Below are 18,182 nucleotides of genomic sequence, written 5' to 3'. Positions count from 1 at the left end.
AATTACTTGCTTCTTTTTCATGGCTTTGTTTTGTGGGTTTTGGTCACACTTTTGAGGGGGTTTTTGTTTGTTTGTGCTCCGCGCACATTTCCTATCACGCTATAAGCTTTGACTGGTGCGTGTACGAGCTGCCATCCTCATAACCATCCGTTGCATCTCTTTCGTGGTGTTGGAAATGGTGTTGCGTTGTGTGGCAATTGGCCCAGCTGCCCGGGAACACCATGTCCTCCATCGGTTCGTGCTCGAGATTCAGTGCAGCGTCTCTACGGGTGGAATATGTTGATGGAATGGCGTTTGGCGCTGTGCTGTGGGAAGGCGCTGCAGCGGAGGACTGTGCCGACTGACGCGGCGGAGATTTGATGCAGATCGTTGTCGGCCGGGGTGCGAGTAGTTTTTCAACGTCGAAGTTTTGCCCGCAAATGTTGCGTTTTTGGTGCGTTTTTAGATCATTTTTCTAAAACAAAGGGAAATTGGAATGATTGATCTTAAAGAACTGTCTTCTAACGCCGTGATGGTTGAATTACCTGTGCATATCCCCGTCCGCAGGGGCACCGGTACGGTTTCTCCCCCGTGTGTGTGCGAATATGGATGCGAAGCTTATCCAGCCGTGAAAATCCACGCCCACAAGTAGGACAGACGTATGGTTTTTCACCTAAATAATTTAAAAAAGAATACCAGTAAATAATCCATTTAAATGCATTCGTCTCGACTGGAACCCGCCTACCCGTATGCTTGCGCATATGCATCACGAGATCGGAACGACGTGGAAAGCCTTTCCCACACACCGTACACTCGCACACGCTTTGCCCGTTGTGGCGTCGCAAATGGACGCTCAGGTTGCTGGACGAGCCACAGTTATGGCCGCAGATGTTGCACAGATAAATACGCTTCTGCTCGGACATGGACTGGTGTTCGGGCGTTTGGCTGTTTGGCGCGGTAGTAGCCTCATTCCAGTTGTGTGTTTTCCGGTGGTTGGTGTAGTTGGATTTCGTTTTGAACGTCTTGCCGCACACCTCACACGCGTAAATCTGTTCAAATAAAGAGCGAACGTAAGTTTGTATGCTGAAGAAGTATAGCAGTTAAAGTATAAATTAATATTTTACCTGTGGTTTGACCGATTCGGGCTTTTTCGGTCGATTATTCACATTGTGATTGCTGGAGGAATCTATTCGCAGCGTTTGAATTTGGCCGTTTGATCGGGCCGTTTGGGAGGAAGCTTTCTGTTTGTTTTTCTCACGTGTCTTGGAGTGCTGGAAGAAATTAGGATTTGTTTTAATCATGATCCCAAAGGATGCGAATCACCGTTTCCCTACCTCTGCCTTATCGATCCCTGTAAGCTTGGGGATGAACTTCGATTTGTTCCCGCTACGTTGGCTAGTGGATAAAGTGTCCTTTGCTTCATTTTCCGACGATTCAGCCTTTCTTGCTTCCACAGCTGTAGCTCTTAACTGTTCTGTTGTATTATCATTTCTACACTGCTTATCGCTAGCTTGAATCGAGCTGTTTTCACGTTCTCCATCATGCTCCGGCTTACACTCAGATTGGTTGGAAAATGTATCCTCCTGCTCGTACCCATCGTAGTCAGAGATTCCTGGCGATTCACATTTAATAAACTCCACCTGCAACAGCTCCTTGTGAAGGGATGGTTCGTCTTGCGGCACCAATTTCCGTTCAGCTTCATGGAACGATTGAAGACAACTCTTACGGAACTCCACAATACTTTCTACGGTGGCGATGCATTTGCTGCACACGAGCTTGGAGAATGGATCACTTTCAGCCACCTACGGGTGTGCAAGTATAATAAATTAATTCCAAATGCTTGTTTGCCTCAACATTCACAAAAACCACACTCACCTCTAGGTTTGTTAGAATCTTTACAATTGCTGGAATATCGATAGTTTCGTGGTTGAAAATGTGCTGCAAATTGTCACTGCTTGCTAGACAAAATCGACAAACTGAAATGCTTTCACTAAAGCTTGTAGTTTCTTGCATTTTTAACGATTTTCATCGAAGAAAGTGGACCCCCAACAGAGAAATGTTTACAGTTTTGGTTGTTGTTGCTGATTTGTTTACATTTTCGTACCGCTGTCAAGCAACGGACAATGCCCAACGGACAATACAACAGACCAAAAACCGGTTATCGTGAGCTCGCCAACGCTCCAAATCGGTGCGATTTTTCCTCACTGGCGATTATTTTTGTAAGTCGTTGCGAGGGTTTTTGAGGGTTCAATATGACCGCCAAAAAGTTCGCACTGGTATGCGATTGTGTTAGTGGGCAAAATTAAATGGCCAAAAAAATAAATACACTCAACTAGCTCAAATTGAGCGAGAACATACGTACAGTGGAGCGCCGTTTATCCGGGCTTCTCGGGACTTGACCTCGACCGGATAAGCGAATAACACGGATAATGAGTCAAATGATATATTTTATCATCAATTTCTGATTAGTTCTATTAAAAATTCCTATTTTTTTTATAAAAATAACCCAGTTTTTATTAACTTCATGTTTTTCCCATGAGAATATTTGAAATTTGCCATTAATTATAGTGTTTTTTGTTATGATAATGTGCTCTTATAACCGCTTTTTTAAATACCCTCCTCATAACGCAATGTCACCTTTGTATTGTGTGGTAGTGTGATACTAACGACAGCGATCGTTAGATATCAGTAGTGGTGTCGTGCCATCAAAACTCATACAGCATCCCGGAGCGTACGAACAGATAATAAAGAGATCACTTGATAGTTATCAACCGAGCAAACCACACGTGTTATTATTGAGTACCACAAACTGGCGACGAGGATTGGATTTTTTTTTCTATTGAGAAGAAAAAAAAGAGTTCAGTGCAAACGAGTTCAAATGCGATGAGATAAAGCACACACAGAACACATGGCGTAAAAGTGATCGCATATGAGCGTAATGTGAGGTGTGGGAAAAAACCGGCGGATCGCATTTGTGAGCAGAACAATAGGCTGGACAAAGCGTATATACAAGCAAATAAACCCCATGGATAATTAAATTTTGTGTCGAAGAGATGACGACGTGATTGCATAGGAGTAAGCGAGGTGAAAAAAAAACGTGGAAAAAAAACGTCACCCTTCGTGAGTAAAGTGGAAAAAATAGTGTGTAGAAAAAAAATAAAAAGTAAAAGTGCGTCTAGTAAGCACCTGATGCGTCGGAGGACGTGCAAAAAAAAAAAAATTATAAAAAAAATATATAAAAAAAATAATGAAAAAAAAATAAGTATCGGTTCGAAGATAGAGGGCGCCGAAAAAAAAAACTGCGTCTAGTAAGCAGAGAGAAAAAAAAATGCGTCTGGTAAGCAAAAGTAATCGGGAATAAGCAAGAAGAAAGGGCGTCGAATGAGCATTTGATCCAGGCGAGAGTGTGCACACAGTGGAAGAGCAAAGGTCAAGGTACTGAAAAAAATTATCGGAAAAAACAGCGCACAGAGAGAGAAAAAGCTGAAAAAAAGAGCATCCGATAGTGTGTGTAATCACATTCTCGTATAGAGGAGTCCGGTGAAGCTGCGTCGAGAGAGCAGCGGTGGAGTGAGTAATCGTGCAAACGGTTGTGCAGAATAAGAGGAGAGAGAGAGAGAGAGAGAGAAGATGAATGACACGAAACTATTTGCTAAACTACCTCCGCTCGGGATAGCAGGTGTATCATTGGTTGATAGGAGGAAATTGTGGGTATCATGGAAGCGGGGATTTGAGATTTGCCTCCGTGCATCGAAGGTTAGCGACGGGACGGAGAAGAAAGATTTGTTGTTAGCGTGTGGGTCATTTGAGCTACAGGAAATATTCTTTAGTATTCCGGGTGCAGATGTGGAAGCTAATGAGGAACAAGGAATCGATCCGTATACTGTAGCGATTGGGAAATTGGACGAATATTTTGCCCCCCAGCGCCATGAGGCACATGAAAGATTTCTTTTTTGGAATATGAAACCTGAACCGGATGAGTCAATTGATAAGTTTTTGGTTCGCGTCCAAGCACATGGATCGAAATGTAATTTTGGGAAAACAGAGCTGGGAAGCGCGGGAATAGCTGTGGTCGATAAAATGCTACAGTTTGTACCGAACCAGTTACGAGTCAGGTTACTTCAAGAGCAGGATCTTACTTTAGAAGAGCTAGTACGGCAAGTTAATTCATTTGAAACTTCACGTTCGGCAAATGATCAAATTAGCGGAAATAACACTTGTCCTGGAAATAGCCCAGCATCGGATGCTATCAATTACGTAGCAACACCGTGTGCATGTTGTGGTTTTTCTCATAACCATCAATATTGCCCAGCTCAAGATAAGGCATGCGCGAAGTGTGGAAAACGTGGACATTTTGCGGTGGTGTGCCGCTCTACTTCAATTGCATCGACAAGTGAGAATCTTAATAAAAGACATTCTTTTAATCGGAATGCATTTAAAAGGCCGCAGGGCAACGTCGATTCTTTTAATACTGGACCAGTTATAAAAAGATAGGTTTGTAGGCGGCGCGCGCGCGCCATTCCACGGTACGCGCCCCGCCTCCGACAGCTGTAGGTATCAGAAAAAAAAACAGATGAGTTACTAACATAAGTCGATGTATTTATCCGTATGGTCGACAGCCGTAAGGATATCCGTTAGTAAATCAATCATAGAGAGGCGAAAGATAGGAAATAGCCGGCAGAGTGACAGCCAGGAAAAGAGGCTGAGATGATTATGACAAAAAAAAAAAAAAAAAAAAAAAAGGGAAAGGAAAGGGAGAGGGAGAGTTAAGGATGAAGGGAAATAGGAAATGGAAAGGATAACGGGGACTGGTCTTGTGATACAGTAGTTCACTCGCACGACTTCGCAACGTGTCCGTCATGGGTTCAATCCTGAGTGGACTCAGTCCATAGTGGGACGGGCTTTCCCGCTGTGGGTTTATAGGTTACCAAAGGTCAAGCTCATTTGAGGGATGGGGGCAGGCCTTTCCCGACAACGGTTGTTGCTCAATGAGAACAGCTCAAGGGTTACTGTAGCAAACACTGAAAACTGGTGGTCATTAGGAATTCAAGACTTTGTAAAATATATTAAATGGCATAATCTTACAAATGAGGAAGAACCACAAGAAAATATTTAGCCAGGGAATAGCAATTGGGATAGTCTGAAGATCAGATAGCAGCGGGAGTATAAACGTGCAAGCAGATATTTGGGAGTAATTGAAATAATGAATTCCACATGTAGAGAAATGAACTTTTATACGCTATGATACTTCGATATCAAAGACAAAGGGAGATGTGGTAGTGTGATACTAACGACAGCGATCGTTAGATATCAGTAGTGGTGTCGTGCCATCAAAACTCATACAGCATCCCGGAGCGTACGAACAGATAATAAAGAGATCACTTGATAGTTATCAACCGAGCAAACCACACGTGTTATTATTGAGTACCACATATTGAATTGTCATTTCTCAACAGCACGGATAAACGGAAAGCCGGATAAAAGGTACCCGGATAAACGGCGCTCCACTGTATATGATACGCGTAGATTGTCACCAACACAACAAATGGCTTAAGGACAAAGGTTGCCAAGAAGTTGTTGGTGTGAAGTGGGAAAGGGGGGCACAGAAACTCACCTCGAAACGAGCACTGTAAGCGAGTAAAGGACGGCTAGAGAAAACGAGCGAGATGCAGCTATTTTTGAACGTCAAAAACGCTCGCCTCGCTCAACGGGGCAGCTGTCAAACGATTCGGGAGGAAAATTTTCCACTTTCCCCTGTCAAGCTTTTGTCGAGTTGTAAACAAATCGCTCTAATTGCCTGGTGCGTACGCGTACGTGGGAGGAAAGTTTTTGTGGCCCCTTTTTCTCGATTCTAGCACCGAATTCCGACCTGCCGACACAGTGTATCCTCCCACCGAACTATTGCCCCGACCGCTGGCACCACCTGGGTATCCGTAAGCACAGGGATGGAAAACGATAAAATGGAAATCTACGAATCGCTGATACGCTGGCTCAGCGAGCTGAACCTGTCCGCCCCGCACGGCACGGTGCAGGAGCTGTCGGACGGGGCGGCCCTCGCCCAAGCGCTCAACCAAATCGCGCCGGAAGTGTTCACCGACAGCTGGCTGTCCAAGATCAAGTCGGACGTCGGCGCGAACTGGCGGCTGAAGGTGAGCAATCTGCGGAAAATCATCGAAGGCATCTACGTGTACTATCAGGACGAGCTGAGCCTGAACCTGTCGGAGGAGCTGCGCCCGGACGCGCTGAAAATCGCGGAAAAGGGTGACCCGCACGAGCTCGGCCGGCTGCTGCAGCTCATACTCGGCTGTGCGGTGAACTGCCTGGAGAAGCAGAAGTACATCACGCAGATCATGGAGCTGGAGGAGTCGCTGCAGCGGAACATAATGGCCGCCCTGCAGGATATCGAGTACATCTGGCAGGGTGCGTCACCGTCGCGCAACTCGATCAACACGGCCGCCACGAGCCTGGACGTGAAAACGCTGCAGGAGGACCGGGACACGCTGGCCCAAAAGTGTCACGAAACGAACAAAAAGATGCTCGGGTTGATAGAGGAAAAGGCGGCCCTGCAGCAGGAGATCGTGAAGCTGCAGGCCATTGTGGGACGGTACGAAAACCCGAACCTGATCGGCGACGACGGAACGTCGCTCGGGCCGATACAGCTCGGGTCGTCGCGCTACAACGACCTGCGCAAGCTGGTCGACAGTCTGAAGGATGAGCTGCTGCAGGCGGAAACGGCCCGGGACGACCTGAAGATGAAGTCGATGATACAGGAGAAGGAGATCGGCGAGCTGCAGGTAAAGATCGATGAGCTGCACGCGGCCACGGCCGAGATCGCGCAGCTCAAGGACGAGATCGACATCCTGAAGGAGGCGAACGAGAAGCTGAAAATCTGCGAAACGCAGCTGCAAACGTACAAGAAGAAGCTGGAGGACTACAATGATTTGAAGAAACAGATCAAGCTGCAGGAGGAGCGGAGCGCCGACTACCTGAAGCAAAATCTCGAATACGAGGAGGAAGCGAAGAAGTACGCCGGGCTGAAGGGGCAGGTAGAGCTGTACAAGAAGAAGATACAGGACCTGCACGGCATGCTGGACGAGGAGATGGGCAAGACGGTGCGGGCCGAGTTCGAGTACAATCAGCTGCAGGGCCAGCTGGCGGTGGTGCAGCGGGAGAAGGAGACACTGCTGAGCGAGCGGGACACGCTGCGGGAAGCGCTGGATGAGCTGAAGTGTGGCCAGGCAGTGGGTGCGGATGGGGTTGGCCATGGCGGACCGGGTGGAAACACAATGTCCAAGGAGCTGCACTCGAACGATGTGTGCGAGCGCATCGAGCGGCTAGAGCGCGAGAACAAGGCGCTGCGGGAGGGACAGGGCGGTCAAACGGCACTTTCGGTAGGTTTTGGAGGGGTGGCGCAATGAGTTAAATTGTACAAATTATGATTTGTTCTTTCAGCAATTACTGGACGATGCAAATCAGCGCAATGAAAAGCTGCGCGAGCAGCTGAAATCCGCCAACCAGAAGATCCTTCTCCTGAGCCAGCACCACGCGGAAGATGGAACCACCAAGAGGTAATTGTGCTAAAAACCGTATTTACTAGCAGAATATTACATTAAAATCCTTTCTATCTTCCAGTGAGCTGGAAATGCAGATGAAGCAAACGCTGGAGCTCGGAGAGCAGCGCTCCTCCGCACAGCAGCAACTGGACGAAACGACGCAGCACCAGCTCAGCAATCTGCACACGAAAATAGCCAACCTCGAGGCGGCCCTCGTCGTGAAGGACCAGGAGCTGCAGGCGGCCGACGTGCGCTACAAAAAGTGTGTCGAGAAGGCGAAGGAAGTCATCAAAACGCTCGATGCGCATGCAATCAGCGGTAAGGCTGGTTCAGTGTGGTACAACGAAACAGATTCATTTATATTTTCATTTGCACTTGCAGAAGCCCTGCTGATGGACAAGGTGGATTCGGCCAGTGGGACCGGTGTCGATGCCACCCTGACGACGGTCGGCAACGGCGGTACCGCGGCCCGTGCCCCGATGGGCCAGCAGGAGGAGCAGCTCATTGCTACCGCCTTCTACCGGCTCGGCATGGTTTGCCACCGGGAAGCGGTCGATGCGCGTCTGCTAAGCGGTCCGGGCCAGAGCTTCCTCGCCCGCCAGCGACAACCGGCGGCCCGGAAACCGCTCAACGCCAACTACGCCAAAAAGTGATCGATCATCCAGGTGGAGATTCGAATTCGACAGGCGTACGAGCACGTGCGCCACCCCTGCCGGAAGGTGCCTTACGCTAGCGACAAATAGTGTGATCTAGTGGACGTGGTGGAGAAAAGGTGGTAAGCCACGTTGGGGTCACCTTTTTCGTTGCCGATCTCCTCCTCCTCCTTTTCCGCTCCATCTCTCTGAGTTGGCTCTTTGTGACCTTCCTCCGTTGGCTTTCTCTGAGTTGGCTCTTTGTGACCTTCCTCCGATTCGATTTTATCGCTTCATTTAATCATCCTAACAAAAGTGAAACGTCTAGGACCTCCAAAAACACACACACACACACGCGTAGGGACCTCCCCGTTTTACTTTCAGCGAAAGTAGGCGAAGATATTATCGAGGATTGAGGAACGTTTTTTTTTTTTATAAGTGTGAGTAAGTGTGGTTTTACGAACCTTTCCTGTGTACTATTTATTTTTACACAACTCTGTGTGTGTGTTTTGTGTTGATTTTTCTATTTTTTAACCCCTTAAGTACCCGATCGTGTCGCGTATTCCAATTGTAATGAAAAAAATATATATACACGTTTGACAACAAAAGAAAAAGGCCGGAAGTGTGTGTTTAAGAGGGTCAATTAAAAAAAAGAAACTTTTATTTCACAGGGAAGTAACGCCACACGTCGCAACATAAATTAAGATTCCTTTTGCTCCTCCGCATCCTCCTCCACGTTCGCTGCCACGCCATCAATCGACAGGAACCCGTTCCGGTTGTTGTTCAACCCCGTGTCCAGCACCCGGTGCGCCCACCGTATGTTCTCCTGCACCTGCTCGATCTTGTCCACCGGCGTCCACGTCTGATCGTGCTCGAGCTTGTAGCTGCCCAGGTACTGGTGTTCGCATCCCTTCGGGCCCCACTCGTTCGGCGACAGCATGCTAAAGTACGTCTGGCCCGACGGTCGCTTGTACAGGTGGTAGATGTGGCCCGGGATTTTGCGGAAATTGCACGCCGCATGGTGCAGCTGCTGGGCCGACTGCGTCTCGTCCAGTATCTTCTTCGCCTGCTGCTGCAGGAAGCGGATCTGCTCGGCAATCATCACCAGCTTGGCGCACGCATTGTTCGTCACGGCCACGTCCGCCGACTGGATCTCCTTGGCGAGGCTCACTATATCGTTCGCTTCCCGCACGCCCGTCCGGTACATGCTGACGATCGCGGTACCATTCGGTGCTGGATTGCGCTCAACCAATTGCACTGCAAAAAATGCAAATTCTCTTATTAGAAACTGTGATTTACTGCGGGAATATTAGACACTTACCTTTTGATATCGCATTCTGATACTCCTTTGCCGCTGGTTCGAGATCCATCCTTTTTCGCTCTGTTGTGAAATCTTCCTCTGTTCGCACACACGCTCTCTTCCTCTGGACTGTTTCTGTGCTGCCCCGTAGTACGACGTGTGGTTTGATTTTAATCTTTTCGGCCGCTCTGCGTGGCCCGTGCCCTTATCAATTCCTCCGGGGAAGCAAAAACCTCACCAGACCAGAGCTCCACGAACGTGCGTACTTTATTTGGTAACACACACTGGGTCGCACTTATCGCATCCTTGCTTTTGTTTACGAAATTGTGCGCCGTACCTGGGAGGCGGAAACGTCAAAGCGAGGTTGAAACATATGTTTCGTTGTATGACGAGCAAATGTGGTGCGGGAGAGAGCTGTAGCATGAACATTTTAAATCATTTTTTAAATGTGACACGTTTTTCTTAAAAAAAGATTATTTTTTGCGTTTTATTTGAGTTTCATTTTAAAACAATTTAATATAAAAAATAAATTTATAAACAAAAATTCCCAACCGTCGACCATTGTGCGCTGCCAAAAATTCCCCGCGCGCCATCGCAAGCTGTCAAAAATTCCCACACAATTTTCAGCAGCCAGCTGTCAGTTCGTCCGTGATGGGATCACCTGTCGCCGTGTGTGCTTGAGTGATTGTGTCCCTTGCACAGCGCCCGAGAGTGCGTGTGTATGTGACGAAATAGACGGACAATAAATCCGCCAGGCCAGAGTCCGCCAGGCACGGGGCAGCGAAAGGTGGTGCACACGCTGCCAGCTGCGAAACGAGAAAGAAAAGAAAGCCAAAGGTTTGTGTGAGTGTGTGAATCACGAAAACGTTACACACGGGCACCATTGGGGCACCCAGTGGCAGACCCTCTACACAAACGCACACACACACAGTGCTAGACAGACCCCGCTCAGGCCCCGTGAAAAGCAGGCAAAAAACAAGTGGCGCACACTCGCAGCCGAACCTTCCGAACGCGCTGACCGCGCGCTCACTCTGTGTGTGTCTCTCTAGCGGGCCGTGGAATGTTTCCTCCAAATCGTGCTTGGAGTGTGTAGAGTAGCCTGTGCTGCTGTTTGCTGCTACATACTGCTGTGCAATTCGCGCAATCTAAGGTACGGTGGAAGTGTGCGTGTGTGTGTGTGGTTGTGCTAATTGCGAGCGCTTTAATTGAAGCTGCTGCTGCTCCCCCCCCCCCCCCCAGTCGAGAAGGAAAGGAAAGGCGGGACCCTGCCCTTTTAGTTCAGTGCAAAAAGAAGGTTGTCAAAATGTGTGCGCATAATGGATTGGCTGCGGGAATAGATTGTTGAGCCGCCTGCCAAGGCCCTTTGCCATGTGTGTGTGTGTGTGTGTGTGTTTTAATACGAGCTGTCGTCACAGCAGCAGCAGCAGAAGCAGCAACCAAACAAACAAGAGGGAACCTGCTTAGTCGTGGTGCTGTGTGGTGGTTGGTAGTGGCTAAAAAAGGAGAAAGAGCCGCACCGATCGGGGGCAAAAATACCATCATCATCATCACCATCATCGTGACGATCGTACGCGGATGTGAAACCGTGCCTCCTCCCCATACCTACACACCCCTTTTGCGTGTATGTGTGTGTGTGTATGTGTCGCCCACCTCCATCCTTCCTGCTCTGTCCCGGTGTGTTGTGCACGGGAAAAGCACGAAAGCAAAAATAGCCCCCCCAATCCAATCGGAAAAGAAAAAAATCGCCAAACCACGGGGGAAAAGGGCTCGACACGGAAAGTATTGCACCAACACCACCGATCCCGCCGGGTGATAGAAGGAATGTGTTAAAGACCCCGTGCCTTAAAAGAGATGTTCTCCCTACACACACACACACACCCTCGCCTACTTCGTTCGCTCGCGATGAGTCAGTGGTTGTTGTTGGCTTTTGTTTTTATATCGGCTCTGGGCGTAAATGTCAAAAAACTACAGAGCCAGCACGGGATTTACATGTGCATGGATGTGTGTGTGTGTCTGTTGATGCAGTTTGTTTACCTCTTCAAAGGCAACGCGCAAATGCACTGGGCCAATATTTTGCAAGGTTTTGTTAAATCGTTTTCACTAATCTATTGTTTTTCCTTTTTCTCCCTTTGCAGTGTTTTGATACATCTCGTAGGGCAAAATAAGTGTATGTGTAAGTGTGTGAGAGTGGTCTATGCCCTAGTGTGTGTGTGTTTTTTTTTGTTCAATCTGTGAATTGTGATTCGCGCTCTAGGTCGTGAGTTTTTCCCGTTTTATTCGCAGTGCGTTTCTTTCAATCGGTCGGAACACAGCACAACAACGCAATCATCTCGTGTTTGTGTGTGTGTTTGTGTGTGGTCTATCGCTTTTTTTTTCGTTCGTCGCCCAGCTGCACATCTATTTCCGAACCCGTGCGCGTGTGTGTGTGTGCGTGTATGTGTGTTTTGTTAATTTATTTCCCCCTCTCAACCAGTGTGCGTGTGTGCTGTATCCCCGCCCAATAGTAAAAAGTTGTTCTCGATCGTGCGTGATCGTGCGTGAAAAAAGTGTCTCTCCGGGTGTGTCTGTGCTTCGTTTCGAAAGAAGTAGAAGAATAGAGTGAGGGAAACAAATAGAAGCCTAGAAAAGGAAGAAAAAGAAGTGTGTGTGCGTGTGTGTGTGTTTGTGTCTCGAAATCGAAGGCTGTTTCCTTCAAGGCTGTCCCTTTTTTTTTGGGAGAGTTTTCTGTAGCCCAAGAGTGTGCCCGAATGTGTGTGCCCCCGTAGCCCAAAAGCCAGCAGGAAGGACGAAGGCTGTAAAAGGAAGGAAACGGACAGCAGCAACACATCCGTACGTTTTTGCCACAACGCCTACTGTGAACCGGTCGAACATACGAAGTCACGTTCCAATCACACATACAAAAAAAAACCATCGTCTGATCCTGGTGCGTGCAGCAGCAGGCCACACAAGCACTCCGTAAGTAAAACCGAACCCGTGGTCAAAGTAAACAGTTTTAGAGCGAGACAGCAAGCTGCCCCTTTAGGAGGAGAAAATCCAACAGGAAAAAGCGCAACGAGATTGTGCCAAACGCAAATGCCAAAGGGGATTTCCCTCCCTGTGGGGAAGTTGGGTACCCGGCAAAGGGACGGGAAAATTCGAATGATCAGTCTGGCACAAGGGGGATGGTGTTCGAAGACAAAAATAGGCAACAAAAAACCTCATATGAGTATTTGCGCTTGTATCAGTGTCTCTGTGTGTGTGTCGAACGAGACTCATCCGTAGCGAAGTTTCTATTTTTGGGTCCACTTGGGACAAACCTGCCCCCTCGAAACACACACGCACACACCGTTTGCCCACTTGGGAGGAACGTGTGTTCTATTGTTGCACCACCCCACCAACACACGTCCCTCTTCGGGTGGTACACAAGACGAATCTTTGCATTAGCTTTGTTACCGGGTCAGGGAATAGATTTCAAAAAAAAAAAAAAAACCCCGCTGAAACTGATACCATTCCACCCATTTCTCTGTACCGGTTTAAAGGAGTTTGCACAATCAGGGTTTTTCTTCGTTTTTTGGTTTCGTTTACGTCGGCAAACATTGGCTCCCCAGACCGTCTAGAACACATGCAGATGACAACAGAGTGCGTATGCGGTACGTGCGGATGACTAATGTCGCGTGTGTGTTTTTTCTCCCTTTTGCTTTACGACTATAGATAAACCCTAAAAGGGGGAGTAGTAGTGTATCGCACAAAACCAAATATCCATCATTAGAAAGGGGTGGATTTTCGGTACGATTCGGTGGCGGTAGTGTGGTGGTAATAGTAAAAAGGAACCTATCCGTCCTCGAGGTGGGGTTGGAGGTCTCCATGGCATTGCCATGGCTACCTGTTGTGCGTTGTTGTGGCGTTTAGGTTATTGTACCGCGAGCAAGGGTCTTTTTTTCCTAGAAACTCTAGGGAGAGAAACAGAACATTAGGTCCCATACATGTACACTACCGGACCGATTTTATCAACAGTGAGTGAAATAAGAGGAGCCGGTTTTGACATTAAAAGAAAACTTCATCAGAAAAAAAAAAATTGTTGGAAAAATACAGGATAAACAATTTTGCTTAATATTGCCAAGAGATACAATTATCTAATGAGAAAGTTAGTTAGTTAGATCCAATGAGAAAGTTAGATCCAAACTAAAAAGATTTGTAATCCAACTAGATCAAACCAACATACGATCCTATATGCTCAACCATTTTGACTATTATACTACAGATTTGTTTCATCCTTCAGCTAAACATTAAAATATATCATTTTTTTATTTTAAATCAGTCAGTTTATTTAAAAATTAATACTATCATACATCGCGGTCACGTTTAGACCTTAAATTGGCTTAATTTTGTAACAAAACATATAAGAATCCACTTAACTACCTGATAACTGTGTAAAGAGCGACCACCTTTTGCGTTGATATCGTCGCAGTTATCGGATTTGAAATAAAAAAGAAGAAAAAAGAAGCAAATTAATAATAATAATATTTAAAAACTGATGATAAACGTACCCTAAAACCCAAAAGAAACGTTAACAATTTCTGTGAAAAATTAGTAACAATATTAAGTTTTCCGAGTAGTAAATAAACAATTTTTGAATATTTTTAAACGTGCTTGTTCGCATTAAAATGTTTTATTTTTAAATTACTGAGTGTTTCTCTGTGTTATGTTTCTTAAGCTAGCTCTCTATCTTTGCAACAAATAAACATTGCCTCACAAACAGCCCTGCTTCATGAACAGGCTTATTTGTGTGTGTGTTTGGATAGCATTTTGCCCTCACTTAGCGATAGCGTCCACGACACACCACGACCAAACCAAAGGAGTTCATATTGGTCGACTTTTCTCCATTCCCCTGTGCCGGGTGCACTGTAGCGCAGCAACAGCAGCAAATTGTTATCAAAAAAACAAAGTATGATGCCATTGCATATGTTCGTACTTTGTGACAAAAAAACGACAACAAACAAATGAATTGTTTTTTTTTTTTTCATCCAACCCAATGCTGGAACGATCGCGAGTACCAAAACAGAGCGCACAGGTGCATAAATTATCTTTTCTGCCTGACTCATTGCGACGACCACCTTTTGCTTCGGTATCGGCGCAGTTATCAGAAAAAAGGAGGAAAAAGGAAGCGCAAATAAATCGACTTACGGTGTCACACATTCAACCGTACATTTCACCGCTTATGCCGATAGGTGCGGCTGATAAAATGGCACTTTACCTAATTAAATCAATCAGGTCCGGGATCGGCTCGCACAGGAAGGAAGGATCCTGTTTCGGGCTTTGGGCATTTCGATGCATTTCATTGGTTTGTGCACTTTGTCTAGTGGAAACGTTCCATTTGCTCATCGCAGACTATTTAGTCAGTTACTATTTCTCGGTCGCCAAACAACGATTGCAACGTTGCGAACGCAAGAATAACAAAAAATCCCTTTTCCATTGATTTATTTTTATCGTTAAAACGTGTTTACGATGGGAATTTTTAGAGTGCGCATTGGAGGATGCAGTTGCTTTTCCACAAAACACCAAATTTTCCAACAAACGTGTTTCTGTGTGTTTTATTTCAATTCTAATTTTGGGTGCATTTTTTTGCTCAATGAAAAAAAAAAACAATCGAACTAGAATCTGCTCCACTTGGCGTGGAGAGATTGTTTGGCCCTCAATCTCATCCGAAGATCAATTCGGCAGGCCGTGTGAATTCAACATTGTTACGAAACTGTGTTACTAGAGAAATGGATAGAGGGTTTTTTTGTTGCTTTCTTTTAAACTATCGATCACGAATCGGTTGTTTTCCTTCTGCGGACACACGTTGAAGAGTTCCATACTGGCAACAAAGGCAATCGCTAAAGAAGAGCGCCTAAGTGTGTTGATTGGTCAGAGCGGAAGGCAAAGATTGAAGGGTTTGGATGTGTTGCAATCGCATAGGAATTGTTGTCCATGGCGGTGTGTTGTAGAATGGTTCGTTTTTAGAACAGGAAACATACGGCACCCGGACAGCAACAAATAGAAAATATATCGATGATCTATAGTTTACAGTATATTTCGGTCAATATTCTATGATATTGAAGGATTGCTTAGCTAAATATACATTGTAAGACCCAATCGCATAACACATGAACAACAATATTCGGGAGACAAGACCGTTCCGAAAGCGTTACACATTACAAATCCTGAGAATAATTACCCTTGTATGTAATGCCCAGATATTTGTTTTGTGTGAACTAGTTCACAGTAAATCTAGTTTTTCTCAAATTTTCAACTTAGCTCCGCTGTCGCGTTTGACAGATAGAAGAAAACAAACAATCAAGGTGTGTATATGAAAGGTAGAAGTGTTGCGAACTGCCTTTTAGATTGGAAGGAAAAGAAAATTTTATTTTACTCATTTCGAGCGATTTTTCTGAAGCCCGTCTAAAGGCAACTTAATAACAAATTAATTAAATTAATAACAAAAAACATATATTGGGGCCCTTTCCGTTCTAAGCTCGTAGGCTGAAATTTCAGCCTGTCAGCTGTTTGCTTTGTATGGCAGTTTTCGAGCAGCTATCTAAGGGAGCATAATATACAGGTGGGCTTATCCCAAGGTGTATGAATGTAGAAGGCTGATTTATATCGCGTCTGTTTCTGAATGAAGATATTAAGAGTGTTTTGTGTATTCGTCAAGCCCCCAGAAAGCTTGTTTGAGCAAAAGATGTCATCCGTCCTGTCAAAAGTTATGTTCAAATTTGATTATATAAAACATGCTATGAGACCACCTGAACTACATACACTTTGATTCTATATTCCATCACCAGAACTCTTTAATGCACCTTGGGATAAATGTAAAAACCACCTGGTTTTGCCATTTTTCGGGCAGGTACTCGAATCTAATTCTAGCTTTAAGGGTAGAATAATCTAGACTGAAAATTGCAGGCTACTTTTATATGTGTATTTGTATTTCAGCCTCCAACTGGCAAACTCCATACAAAAAGCTGACTAGAATCGTGAAGGGCCCCATTGTTGATCTGTCGACTTCGAGAGACGACTCTAAATAACATTTGTAATCATCAAATTTTCTGCAACAAAAGGGGCACTTCAACCAACCTGTCTTACGATATAAATAACTCCTTTTTGTCCTAAATTTCTTCAGTTTTTGAATGCTGGTGACTCATCATATAGATAGGTTTATGTTTTTAGCCAAAAGATACTAATGATCCGATCCACCCTTAAATCCAATTGCAAAATTATTCGCTAAGCATCACCCTTACCATAGGATGCGTATGAGGATCTTTTTGGCGTTTTACAATATCTCAAAAACACCTAGCTCTTACACACAACCGTTTGACTTCCCATGACAATAGGTTACTATCTTCTATAGTAAATCCTGCTTTTGCAATTTATTCCCAAAACTGTCATTCAAAAATGATACTCTTCTCCAATAATTTGTGATCATTTGTTCAGTTTGTGTTGAATCAACCGAACACACGCAACTTTGCTTCATATGCAAAATTTCATCCATAACATTCCGAAAAGAGAGCTACTCGGTGCGCTACTCCCGGTCAGAACTTCGACCTTGACGTGCTCAACAGGTTAGTGAACGACTACTAATGTGATTAGTGCAACCGAGATGATCGTAACCAAACTCCAACCCCTCGGTTTCATCATCAAAGCACTTCCACCAGCACTTCCGCCACAAAAACTCAACCCAACCAGCAGCCCTCCGAGTGTGAGCCTGTGTGTCTCCGATATCTAATTGGCAGGTCCTAATTGTATACTTGTGAGTGTGCCCATCGCCACCATCTGCCACCAGCAACCTGTTCGTTCGGCCGGGCCGCGCGTGTACGTACTTCTTCCGGGAAATCAGATACAGATGCTGTGTAGTCACGCCGACACTCTTTCTCTCACCGACACACACTAACAACTACCGGAAGCGCAAGGTAGCCCCGGTTGGTAGCATGTTCGCCCTGATAACAGTTTACCCCGTTTAGTCTGCCCTTTACATTGCTCGGTTCCAATGACAATAGAGAAGTCCGCCGCTCGCACTGACTGACGTCACACGGGGTTGACAGGGCAGCATACAGTAGTGCCGTTGATCTCTGTACAAAGCGAGCGAGCGATGTTGTGCACCATTGTAGTGTAATCACCGTCCTCCAGATATGCCAGCCAGAGTAGTGAGTGTGTGATGGTTGTGGCTTTTAGCGCTGTCATCCGGGGTTGTGAGTCATCGAGTTAGGTCGCCAATGGAAGAAACCGTTCCAGAGTGGCTTTGCAGCATGCCATTGTTGTCACATTATTTATCAGAACCAAGAGACACACTTTTTGTCTCGGAAATAGCAATTGTGTGTGTGTGTGTGTGTGTGTGTGTGTTTATGGAAGAAAATGTGTCTGGTCTGTCCACTGCAAGTGACACCCAATTTGAACGGCAAACCTGATTGCGTAGCTACACACTGCGCCGTTGACAGGGAAAGCGAAAGAGATAAAGAAAGATGCCTGACGCCCTCTTCTTTCTCCGTCGTTGCAGCATCAGAAGCAGAAAAAAGCGATAAATGACCGAAGAGAAAAGGATTCTGCGGGGGATGCTGGTGCGATGACACTACGCTCGTCGGTGCGGTATCGCCCACACTCTCTTTCTCTCTCTGACCAAGCCTGGCCGACAGATCGTCGAGATCGCGATCATACACAGAAAAAAAAAACATATGTGGCGGGGCATCTACTTCCGTGGGTGACTTC

At 46.0% G+C, this 18,182-nt stretch overlaps 4 protein-coding genes across 4 annotated transcripts in view; 2 read left to right on the top strand and 2 right to left on the bottom strand.

The window, feature by feature from the left end:
• Window positions 1–2: 2 nt before the first annotated feature.
• On the bottom strand, window positions 3–2,055 carry LOC120903026 (zinc finger protein 260-like). Its single transcript, XM_040312206.1, has 6 exons — window positions 1,855–2,055; window positions 1,314–1,781; window positions 1,104–1,250; window positions 725–1,028; window positions 525–652; window positions 3–454 (listed from the first exon to the last, which is right to left on the bottom strand). The coding sequence occupies exons 1-6, from the start codon at window positions 1,990–1,992 to the stop codon at window positions 95–97; spliced, it is 1,545 nt and encodes a 514-aa protein (XP_040168140.1). The 5' UTR covers window positions 1,993–2,055; the 3' UTR covers window positions 3–94.
• Window positions 2,056–5,722: 3,667 nt separating this feature from the next.
• On the top strand, window positions 5,723–8,775 carry LOC120902518 (protein hook). The gene is made up of 4 exons (XM_040311336.1): window positions 5,723–7,370; window positions 7,432–7,547; window positions 7,612–7,850; window positions 7,914–8,775. Exons 1-4 carry the CDS (start codon window positions 5,925–5,927, stop codon window positions 8,183–8,185), a joined length of 2,073 nt encoding a protein of 690 aa, XP_040167270.1. The 5' UTR covers window positions 5,723–5,924; the 3' UTR covers window positions 8,186–8,775.
• A 14-nt stretch (window positions 8,776–8,789) lies between these two features.
• LOC120902519 (uncharacterized protein C1orf50 homolog) lies at window positions 8,790–9,804 on the bottom strand. Its single transcript, XM_040311337.1, has 2 exons — window positions 9,486–9,804; window positions 8,790–9,421 (listed from the first exon to the last, which is right to left on the bottom strand). The coding sequence occupies exons 1-2, from the start codon at window positions 9,532–9,534 to the stop codon at window positions 8,865–8,867; spliced, it is 606 nt and encodes a 201-aa protein (XP_040167271.1). The 5' UTR covers window positions 9,535–9,804; the 3' UTR covers window positions 8,790–8,864.
• Window positions 9,805–10,102: 298 nt separating this feature from the next.
• LOC120904563 (E3 ubiquitin-protein ligase MIB2) overlaps window positions 10,103–18,182 on the top strand; it is a 57,942-nt gene continuing 49,862 nt past the window's right edge. Inside the window, 2 exon segments of the mRNA XM_040314656.1 lie at window positions 10,103–10,614; window positions 11,600–12,419. The gene's annotated coding sequence lies outside the window, so the exon portion shown is untranslated.

The sequence above is a fragment of the Anopheles arabiensis genome, chromosome 3, assembly GCF_016920715.1.
Source record: "Anopheles arabiensis isolate DONGOLA chromosome 3, AaraD3, whole genome shotgun sequence".
NCBI lineage: Eukaryota > Metazoa > Arthropoda > Insecta > Diptera > Culicidae > Anopheles > Anopheles arabiensis.
The sequence above is the reverse complement of the archived record's forward strand: the minus strand, read 5'-3'. Positions and strand labels throughout refer to the sequence as shown.

Coding starts and splice junctions, on each gene's coding strand:
- LOC120903026 (XM_040312206.1), bottom strand. CDS start 1,992: ATGCAAGAAACTACAAGCTTTAGTGAAAGCATTTCAGTTTGTCGATTT. Junction 1,251..1,313: donor CAGGGATCGATAAGGCAGAG/GTAGGGAAACGG, acceptor AATTTCTTCCAG/CACTCCAAGACACGTGAGAA. Junction 455..524: donor GCGGACGGGGATATGCACAG/GTAATTCAACCA, acceptor CCTTTGTTTTAG/AAAAATGATCTAAAAACGCA.
- LOC120902518 (XM_040311336.1), top strand. CDS start 5,925: ATGGAAAACGATAAAATGGAAATCTACGAATCGCTGATACGCTGGCTC. Junction 7,371..7,431: donor GCGGTCAAACGGCACTTTCG/GTAGGTTTTGGA, acceptor TTGTTCTTTCAG/CAATTACTGGACGATGCAAA. Junction 7,548..7,611: donor GAAGATGGAACCACCAAGAG/GTAATTGTGCTA, acceptor TCTATCTTCCAG/TGAGCTGGAAATGCAGATGA.
- LOC120902519 (XM_040311337.1), bottom strand. CDS start 9,534: ATGGATCTCGAACCAGCGGCAAAGGAGTATCAGAATGCGATATCAAAA. Junction 9,422..9,485: donor TCAGAATGCGATATCAAAAG/GTAAGTGTCTAA, acceptor CATTTTTTGCAG/TGCAATTGGTTGAGCGCAAT.